The sequence below is a fragment of the Lathyrus oleraceus genome, chromosome 3, assembly GCF_024323335.1.
Source record: "Lathyrus oleraceus cultivar Zhongwan6 chromosome 3, CAAS_Psat_ZW6_1.0, whole genome shotgun sequence".
Lineage (NCBI taxonomy): Eukaryota > Viridiplantae > Streptophyta > Magnoliopsida > Fabales > Fabaceae > Lathyrus > Lathyrus oleraceus.
In genome coordinates, this window is record NC_066581.1 from 259,869,708 (window position 1) to 259,880,842 (window position 11,135).

The window sequence follows — 11,135 nt, forward strand, 5'->3', positions numbered from 1 at the left end:
TTGTTTTACTATAAAATTACTTTAATTTATTGAATTATTTTTAATATTTTATAGAATTTACTGATTGAATTTTTAAAATAGAAATTAATGGATTTTATTGAATCATTTGATTTATTATTTACAATCTAAATTGAAATTCATTTAACTACTAGACTCATTAAATGAAAAACTGTGTATTTTAAAAAAATAAAAATAATAATAATAATAATACGTTTGTGATGAGTCATGGAAAAAATACATGTGTACGAAGATTACGCGGCTAAGCAAACGTACATAGTCGGTGAAATTGGTTCAACTCTGTTCCAACTTCCAACAACAGTATCTCTCTCCTTAAAATCTAACCATTTTCTATTTTCTTTTTCATCCTTTTTCTCAATCTCTCATCACTAACCTTTTTTTCTTTCTCACCCATACAAAAACATGAACAACAACAACAATCACAAAACCCAATCCCAAGATGAAAACCCATTTGCATCACCGTCATCACCTCCTTCTACATCTGAGAATTGGGGAACTCACATGATGGGAGCACCAGCAGTCCCAAGTAGTCACCCAGACAACAAAAAAGCAGCTTTACAAACCGATCCACAACAACAACAACAACCTCAGGTTCAGTATTACCAACATGATCATCATCCTTATATTCAACACACCCCTGTCGAAAAACCTGCCAACAGTCCCATGGAATCAATTCTCCACATGTTCGATTCTTGGAGCAAAAAAGCAGAAGCCACCGCCAACAACATCTGGCACAACCGTAAGTCGTAACTACCATTTCCCTATTTCAAACTCCAAATATACTTACTTACCATTTATTTTACATGATGTTTTGTTACTGTCATTAATTTAATTTGCAGTAAAAACAGGGTCTTCTGTCTCTTCAGCTGCAATGGGGAAGATGAATCTGACGGTAAAAGCGATATCAGAGGGTGGATTTGAATCACTCTACAAACAAATATTCACTACCTACCCAAATGAAACGCTGAAAAAGACATTTGCTTGTTATCTTTCGACGACAACAGGACCTGTTGCAGGAACACTTTACTTGTCTAATATTCATCTAGCCTTTTGCAGTGATCGTCCATTGAGTTTCACTGCTCCCTCTGGTCAAGAAACTTGGAGCTACTACAAGGTGATGGTGCCTTTGGGGAAGATTGGAACGGTTAATCCTGTGATCATGAAAGAGAATCAATCGGAGAAGTATATCCAGATTGTGACAGTTGATGGGCATGATTTTTGGTTCATGGGTTTTGTTAATTATGACAAAGCAATGAAGAATTTATCAGAAGGTGTCTCGCATTTTGTTGTGCCGGGTTTAGCAGTGCCATCGACCAACTAGCTCTTGAGGCTGAAATTTTAACCATTTCTGTTAAATTATAGAGACTTAAAAGAGTGTTTGTGATTGTTTTTGTTTGGTATATCATTATGTAATACCTTTGTTTAACAAAATTATTTTGTAGTTTGTGTATTGAATCGGTATATAATAAACTTAGTTACTCCACGTTTAATATGTGATATATGCTCTGCATCATTTCTTCTGCTCTCTAACACTCAAGTGAAAATCGTAAGTGATTAATTTTAGGTTTAGAATGTGGCATTGAGAAGGTTTAATGGGAACAATTTTTGGTCTTTGAAGTTGTGGTATTGGGTTTGGGTGTTTGGAATAGTAGCCTGCATATGGGTAATGGGTTGAATCTGGCACTTCATCAGAACGGCAGACTGCATTGTGGAACTATTGTGATTGAATTTGTTGTATAGATTGGTTCAAAAATGAAATTGACTTGTGAACATTGTCATTTTGATTTTAATGCCTTTTTTACATGTGTCCATCTAGATGATGCATGACCTTTGAAGATTATACTTTGATAATCATTTTAATGTTTGTGTATGGTGTTATTGACATATTAACATCTCTAAAAACAAGTCATTGGCTAAAATGTAATATTTTCTTGTCCCATTCTCCAAGAAGAAATATATCTTCATATCAAGTGGACATAATCGAGAAGTCGGTCGTAGGAGTTTTGAGGGGGTTAACTTGTTGAAATTGATCGCATAAAAACTAGTAGGGAGGTTTAGTTGTTGCAATTGTTGAAAATGAGGATTGAGGATGTCATCCGACCATGTTTAGATAAGAGTTTGACCTATTATCCCGCATAACAAAAAATATGAGTCAATTATATATATATATATAATTTATTAGGTGGATTGTGGTGGCCGTTACAATTATGTCTTACAAGTTTAATATTTGAGGGGAGAAGACCAAGATCATGAAAGCCAATAGGGGCCTTAAGCAAGGGGACCCTATATCCCTTTTGCTCTTTGTGGTTGTGATGGAATACCTGCATATAAGCATACAAAAGTTGAGAAAAATTCTTGATTTTAGCTTTTATGCAAAATGTGAGAAGCTCAATATCATTAATATCAGCTTTGCAGATAACCTTCTATTGTTTGCAAAAGGGGATAGGAAATCTATTGAGCTGATTATAGAGAAGATGTCTGAGTTCTCTAAAGCTACATGGTTGTCTGTAAATCCTACAAAGTGTAAGGCCTATTTTGATGGTATGGATGACAACGTGAAAGCTGATATCAAAGAGATAACCTTTTTTGTTGAGGGGCCTCTCCCTTCCAGGTACCTTGGTGTACCTCTCACAAGTAAGAAACTTTTTATCCATCACTACATGGTTTTAATTGATAGAATTATTGCGCGCATAAAGCATTGGAGCACGTAACTTCTGAGTTATACTGGGATGCTTTAACTAATCAACAACATAACAATATCTATGTCCAACTATTGGATGCAGTGCCTCACTTTCTCCAAGAAGGTGATCCAAATTATTGATGTCATCTGCAGGTCATTTCTCTGGACTGGGGGTGGGGGTGCTATCTCTAGAAAGTGGCGTGGAAGTAGGTATGCACCTCAAAAGACTAAGGTGGCTTAAACTTAATGTCTTTGGAGGAGTGGAATAAAGAAAATATGGCAAAGTTGTTGTGGAATATCAGTGGCAAGGCCGGTAGTTTATGAATCAAATGGGTGCATACTTATTACATAAAGAGTGGACCTTTGTTGAGTATGCAGGTGAATAATAATGCTTCTTGGATCACCAAAGCTATCTTGAAACAAAGGGAGATAATTCAGAGTATGAATGAGTGGAATACTATGACAAGGAAGTTTGAGACCAAGAAGGTTTACAATTTCATCAAGGAAGAGTGTCCTAAAATGGAGTGGAGACATTTATTGTACATGAACCTTGTGCCGCGTAGGGACCTTTTTGTGTTTTGGTTGACTTGTCATAATAGGCTAACCACAAAAGAGAGGCTCCATCGATTTGGCCTGCTATATATATATATATATATATATATATATATATATATATATATATATATATATATATATATATATATATATATATATATATATATATATATATATATATATATATATATATATATATATATATATATATATATATATATATATATATTAATTTTGATAGATTAATTTTGTTGGATATAAATCTATCTTACTGGAGTATGTAGCTATTTTTTCTTCGCACAAGGGTCTTAGGAAATCGTTTTCATGCTGCTTTTTATAGAAAAAAATTCAATGCATTATATATCTTACTAGTACATCACATGAAAATACTTAAATGCCATCAGATTTTTGAGATCCATCTCCGGACACATTCAATTCCGAGTTAATGTTAAAGTACTTTTGAGATGTATCTTCAAATTTATTTTGGAGATGCATCGTTGGAAGTTATTGGAGCTTAAATCGCGTCACAATCCTTCTCCTTCCTTATCTCTGAAAAAACTCAAAATCTTCCCGAACATTCTCAAATTTTTTTCATCACCAAGTACAAAATCAAACAATCAAACTTAAAGGATCTTCAATCAACATCAGAAAAATCATCCAACACCGAAGCAAAGTGAATTTTTAATTTTTTTAATATTTTGATAAGTTTTTTGAGTTTTTGCGTAAACGAGTAGAAATGATGATTTAGGTATCAAATGAATACGAAATGTAAGGATGTAAGTTTATACATGTTGTAAAAACATGTTTGTTTGTTGAAAATCACGATCAAACCGTTTATTTTGAGATTTGCATTTCTGCATTGTTGTCATTGCTAAACTGAAGAGTTGCAGAAAACTTCAGAGATGCATCTCCGAAAATTTTCAACGTTAAAGTTTCCCAGTAACCGGAGATGCATCTCCGTAAATTAGCAGTTTGTTTTATTTTTTGCTTTTCTTGTTTGTAGTGTTGTTTGCTTGCACTAATTGTCTGATTTACTTTAACTTACAAACATTATGGCTGATAGACACGATAAGTTGAGGCACTAGAGGATTTCACAACATGCATCAGTGCAGCAGGAGAAGAGTCAGATTTCAGATCCTCATGTTCACTTTGGCCATGCAGAGACATCTACTTCTAGGGCTCATGTTTCTCCATCTTCTTCGTCCCGTAGGAGACGAGTTTCACCTACCGACCAATCACTTCATCCATCCTCTCGTAGGAGACATGTTTCCTCTTCCTTCACTTTTAGAACTTCAATTTTATTTAATCGAAAATGATTTATAGACGCGGGAGTTCTTCTTTTAGTGTATATAGGAAATAAGAAGATTACGGGGTTTGTCATTCTCTCAAGGATCCAAGCATTACAGTTTTTTAGCCTATTCTCTCTCGTTAGCAACTGGTGGCAGGAAGAAAGTCATATATGTTCAAGTTTGAGACATTGTGTCTTGATCGGTCACCATTTCCATTGAATTCCCGCCGTTAATCCGACATATTTTCATCACTCTGGTAAGATTTATGTTTGTTTTTAGTTGCATTTGAGTCAAGTATCAAGTTTTGTTGGTTTGGTATTACATTACATTCGAGTACGAGTTTAAGTCAAAAAGACCTTGTTTATGCTTCGTTTGGGTAGTGTCATTGTTCCAGGTTCAAAAGCAAGAATGGTGAAGTTCGGGACACTCTGAAGGACGAAAATATGACAGAACAGCAGGTCAACACGGCCACCCGTGTGCCACCACACGGCCGTGTTGTTGGTCAAGCAGAGAAAAAGATGAAGCAGAAAACAGGGATCAACACGGGCACCCGTGTGTACACACACGACCGTGTTGATTAAAACAGTGCATTAACACGGGCACCCGTGTGTAGGGACACGGTCCGTGTTGTTGCTACTGTAACAAATGCTGAAATTAATTAATGCAGGAGAAAAACACGGGCGCCCGTGTGTACACACACGGCCGTGTTGATTGCACGCAGCTTGGAAAACCTAATTTTTCCTTGTGAACCGATTCTGATCATTAAGGGCAGTATGGACCTTTTGCTTAGAGAGGAGGCATATGAAACTATAAGAAGGCTTGGAAGAGAGAGGAAAAGGAACTTCTTGACAGACGAACGAAAGCATTACAGTGGAGAAGATAGCGAATACAACGGATTCGAAGACGGCGAGATTCAACGGTAGCCACCATTGAAGATCAAATTCTCCTAATTCTTTGTAATGTCTAATCTTTACTTTATGAATTCTTTAAGTACTATGAGAGGCTAAACCCCCTGATGTTATGGGGTGGTCCTGATGTTATCGTATGTTATGAATGTGAACCAATGATTCCTTGATTACTATGTTATGTCTTTCAATTTAATTGTGTGATGTTATTATGCTTTTGTATCGGACAAATACAAATTAATCTATGACTTCCAATTACAGGACTGTGATTGGTAGGGTTTTCACACAATTGGGTTTATGAATGCATCATCTAGGACTAGTAACTTTCATAAATTACCGTAAACCTTGATATATTGTATGATTAAAACCAATGATTAATTGAATGGACATTTGAGTAAGAATTGGTAGTTTAATAGTTTCTCACTTAAGGACTTAAGTAAGAACATTCTGAGGTTAGGTGATTGAATGTATCATAGGCATTAAGGAAATCGGGATAAATTCATAACGGGCTAACTCAACCACTTACCCTAGCATCTTTTATCTTAATCAGTTATTTTTACTATCTTCGTGTCACTATTCGCAATTCCAAAACAAACCAACCATTATCTTTTTGTTTGAATAGAATCGAATTGAAATAAGTAATTCCTACGCAATCCTCGAGATCGATACTGGGAAATAAACTCCCTATTACTACATCGGTGAAAATAGTACACTTGCTATTTTTTCCGATCAAGTTTTTGGCGCCGTTGCCGGGGATTGCCAAACTACATATTTTAATTTTCATTCTATCGAAATTTTGTTGCTCGCCAACCAAAATTTTATCTGTGACAATTTTGTTATTCAATTTTAATCTTTGTCTAACTTGTTTATGCGAGGTAAGTCCTCAGCTGATTTTCATTTTGACGCAGAACCAGAGAGAACATTGCGGGCAAAGCTCAGAGAAGCTAGAAGAAAGAAACTGGCAAACTCTGACAGCGAAGAACCGGCCACACCGAGAACACCAGCTTCTGTTCACTCCGAAAAATCTGAGTCAAACACAGATTCCCATCCAGACACTGTTAATATGGCTGCAGACCCACCTCCACCAGAAAGACTTTTAGGTGACTATGGCAGACAGAATAATCCAGCAGTGCGGTTGACCATTGTGAATCAACCTGTTAATGTTGCTCACTTCCAGTTGCACCCGTCTACTATCCGCCAGTTAGAAAGCAAACCTTTTGCGGGAAAGATCAATGAGGATGCAAACAAGCATCTGCAGAGGTTTCTGACTATGACTACATCATTGAAAATTGATGGGCATTCTGAGGAAGCAAAGAGATTGGTCATGTTTCCCTTCACGTTATCTGAGGACGCCGAGGAATGGTTCTATGCCCTACCTGCAGGAAGCATTACTACATGGCAACAAATGGAAACAGCATTCTTGAATGAGTATTTTCCTGCTTCTGTGTATATCCGTAAGAGGTATGACATTGTGAATTTTAAACAGAAAGAAGGAGAGACACTTGGAGATGCCTACAAAAGATTCAAAAGATGTTTAGTTGCATGTCCTACACATAATCTGGATGAAACTGAACAAATGCAGAATTTTGTAAATGGGCTGAAGATGAAAACTAAACAACTCATTGATACAGCTGCTGGTGGCTCGTCTAATTTTTCTACAGCAACCGGTATCAAAAAAATCATCGAAGCTATTGCAGCAAATGAGCATTTGGAATTGTATGACCGTACTGTAAATCAGCCGGAGGGAAAAATTGACTTGAAATTAGCAAATCAGGTAGTGAAAATGGAAGACCAGATTGCTGCTGAGGTTGAAAGGAGATTGAAAGCTATGAATTTAGGTACCCAGACTGTTGCTCAAGTTCAGCCGGTTCCGACCATGATTTGTGAAATTTGTAGTGGACCACACAATACTGTTCATTGTTTTGCAACACCGCAACAGATTGAAGAAATAAAATTTTTAAAGCAGAATAATCCCTACTCCAACACATACAATCCGGGGTGGAAAAATCATCCCAACTTTGCATGGAAAGATCAAAGAGGGAACGTGCAACAGCAGGCACAAGGTCAATATCAAAATCAATATCAGCAGCAGCAACAACAGGTACCTCAGAAGGCAGATTGGGAGATTGCAATTGAAAAGATGGCAGCTCAAAATATGCAATTTGAAGAAGAGACTAGAAACAATCAGAAAAACACCACCGCCTCCCTAAGGAATCTCGAAGTTCAGCTGGGGCAGATAGCACAACAACTGTCAAGTTCTAGAACACCAGGTTCCCTACCTAGTGAAACAGTTCAAAATCCAAGAGGTCAGGAGAATGTTAACATTGTCACGACGACAGAGAAAGAGGTTGCTAAGAAGAAAAAAATTATATCACCGAGCGAGCCGACTAAAGAAGAAACTACAAAAGGAACTAAACCGGTGATTAAGTTGCCCTACCCTCAGAGAGTGACAAAGAAGGAACCTAGTGAGTCAGACTTCGAGAAATTCATAAAAATGTTTAAAAGGATTGAGGGTCATATGACTTTGTTTGAAGCACTTGAAAGGATGCCCATGTACAAGAAATTCGTGGAAGAGGTAATGGCTGAAAAGAAACCAACCACTGAAGAACAGGTATCTGGTAAGGAACAATATAATGCAAACTCCCTGGAGCAGAACATTCCTAACAAACAAAAGGATCCAGGAACCGTCACAGTACCGTGCACAATCAAAGAAAGAACCTTCAAAAAGGTACTAATAGATTCGGGAGCCAGTGTGAATCTGATGCCATTATCGGTCTATCACAGGTTGGGTATTAAAAATATTAGTGATATAAAGACCAATCTGAAGTTTGCGGATCACTCAAGGAAAGATGCATATGGTATAGCTGCAGATGTGCTGGTAACAATAGCGGACTTGACTTTCCCAGTTGATTTTGTAATCCTAGACATACCTGAAGACAATGAGGCAACCATTATTCTGGGTCGACCTTTCATGAAGACGAGTCGATGCAAGCTCGACATGGATGAGTGCACGCTAACCTTGAAAGTTCACAACAAGGAAATAACATTGAATGCTATTGAAAATCAGGAGATGGAAGAAAATACAAAATCTCAGTATCAAGTAGGCTTAATCAAGACATTGAATACTATCAAAGGCTCACCACTGCCAGTAGCCACCCGAAATGGAAAGATTCCTAACACTGGAAGGATAGTTAAAAAGGAATCGTGGTACAAAGGAGTCCACACTGATAAAAGAGACAATTTCCGTGTTGTGGACAAGAGGTGCAACAAGGTTTTGAACCTGAAATACCCCCCATGATAAGGGAAATGAACCGTCGAGCCATGCGACGTTAAACGAAGCGCTTCGTGGGAGGCAACCCACGCGTTTGATTTCTCATTTATTTCGTTTTTATTTTTGTGGTGTGTGCTAAAATTTTGTGTAGGGGAGGAGGAGAATTAAAAGGGCAAAGTCACAAACACCTCCAAGTGGAAGGAAATTACACAAGTGCATTAAACCAACAGTAGTCGCTGTGAGTCCCCTTAGTATCTGGATTTAAACATTGAGGTCAATGTTTAGTTCAGGTGTGGGGGGGTTTTCCTTTCATGTTTTATTTCCATCGCTTTTGTTTTTGTTTGTTTTCGTTGTTTACTTGTGTGTACAGAGTGATGAGAAATGGTTGGACGAATCCGGGATCAATGGTAGTGGATGAATGACACCCCTCATACTTATTCTGATATGGCACCCCGGAAGTTGATGCAACCATGAGAAGGTAAAGTCGGACACAATTTGGTGACACTAGACCAAGAGAGCGGTATGGAAAGACCAAGTCAGGAAAGAACCACATAACACGAAGAGACTTCAGAGCTGGCAAGCTAACCAACATGGTGAGATCACAAAAAGCCAAACACGAAACATCAATATGAGAGTTCAGCCAGGTATAACTTTATCACTCTGATTTTGCGTATGTTCTGTTGACACGTCACAGCATGACAACACACACTGAGGCAAGTTGTTTGTTTAGCCAGGGCCTTTCTAGCCATCCCTATATGTATGTTTCCCTTCGTAAAACCCCGTTGAGCCTTAGCCATTTGTTCATTGTAAACCCCATGCTAACGTCAAGCATTATTCCTCATAAATCCATGTTAACTTTTAATTATCCATTCCCTTTTGTGTCATAACTCGGTATGATTGTGTGAATTGCAAGATGTGCAATGAAAATAAGTTTGGGGTGAAAATTTTGAAAGGGAAGGCAAGTGCATAAGATGAGATCATACAAAAAGAAAAACAGTATGTATGTCCTTTAAAAGAAAAAAATGCACTTGCCGAGACCTTAGAGATATGAAAGGCTCGGAAAGAAAAAAAAAAAAAAAAAAAAGAAAAGAAAAAAATGCACTTGCCGAGACCTTAGAGAGATATGAAATGCTCGGAAAGTTGAGTAGAAAAAGAGTCAAAAGAGTTTTTACCCCAAAAATATATGTGATGCACAGGAAAAGAAGAAAAAGTACACAATATGATTACCGAGTTCAAAACCCTTTGTTACCAATTTTTTGTTTATCCCACCGTACCCAAGCCCCGTTACAACCTAAAAAGACCTCAAAAAGTGTGTGAAATCTGCTGTGGTAATGACAATAGAATGTGTTCAAAGTTAAGAGTCTGATACTGTATACTATGCTGTGAGTGTACACACCTAACCCCGAGAGATATTGTGAGTGAGTGAAAAGCTTGCAGGTGAAGATGTTTCTGATGTGGAAATATGGTAAACTGCCTGAATTGGAGAGACCTGAAACTCGATTGGAAAGGAAGAACACAAATGGTGAAAGACTAGGTTGCATTGTGGAAAACGAATTCGGAGGTGACCTTTGTTTGGACTCAATACATCACTTGAGGACAAGCAATGAGACAAGTTTGGGGTTGTGATCGGTCACCATTTCCATTGAATTCCCGCCGTTAATCCGACATATTTTCATCACTCTGGTAAGATTTATGTTTGTTTTTAGTTGCATTTGAGTCAAGTATCAAGTTTTGTTGGTTTGGTATTACATTACATTCGATTACGAGTTTAAGTCAAAAAGACCTTGTTTATGCTTCGTTTGGGTAGTGTCATTGTTCCAGGTTCAAAAGCAAGAATGGTGAAGTTCGGGACACTCTGAAGGACGAAAATATGACAGAACAGCAGGTCAACACGGCCACCCGTGTGCCACCACACGGCCGTGTTGTTGGTCAAGCAGAGAAAAAGATGAAGCAGAAAACAGGGATCAACACGGGCACCCGTGTGTACACACACGGCCGTGTTGATTAAAACAGTGCATTAACACGGGCACCCGTGTGTAGGGACACGGTCCGTGTTGTTGCTACTGTAACAAATGCTGAAATTAATTAATGCAGGAGAAAAACACGGGCGCCCGTGTGTACACACACGGCCGTGTTGATTGCACGCAGCTTGGAAAACCTAATTTTTCCTTGTGAACCGATTCTGATCATTAAGGGCAGTATGGACCTTTTGCTTAGAGAGGAGGCATATGAAACTATAAGAAGGCTTGGAAGAGAGAGGAAAAGGAACTTCTTGACAGACGAACGAAAGCATTACAGTGGAGAAGATAGCGAATACAACGGATTCGAAGACGGCGAGATTCAACGGTAGCCACCATTGAAGATCAAATTCTCCTAATTCTTTGTAATGTCTAATCTTTACTTTATGAATTCTTTAA

At 37.9% G+C, this 11,135-nt stretch overlaps 1 protein-coding gene across 2 annotated transcripts; it reads left to right on the plus strand.

Annotated features, from left to right (window-relative positions):
- The first annotated feature begins 274 nt into the window (after positions 1-274).
- LOC127126777 (GEM-like protein 5) lies at positions 275-1,517 on the plus strand. 2 transcript variants are annotated; one of them, XM_051055769.1, is made up of 2 exons: positions 275-757; positions 858-1,517. In XM_051055769.1, exons 1-2 carry the CDS (start codon positions 421-423, stop codon positions 1,337-1,339), a joined length of 819 nt encoding a protein of 272 aa, XP_050911726.1. In that variant the 5' UTR covers positions 275-420; the 3' UTR covers positions 1,340-1,517. The 2 variants fall into 2 exon arrangements, with proteins under 2 accessions (XP_050911726.1, XP_050911727.1); XM_051055770.1 differs by having other exon boundaries at positions 867-1,517.
- Positions 1,518-11,135: the final 9,618 nt, after the last annotated feature.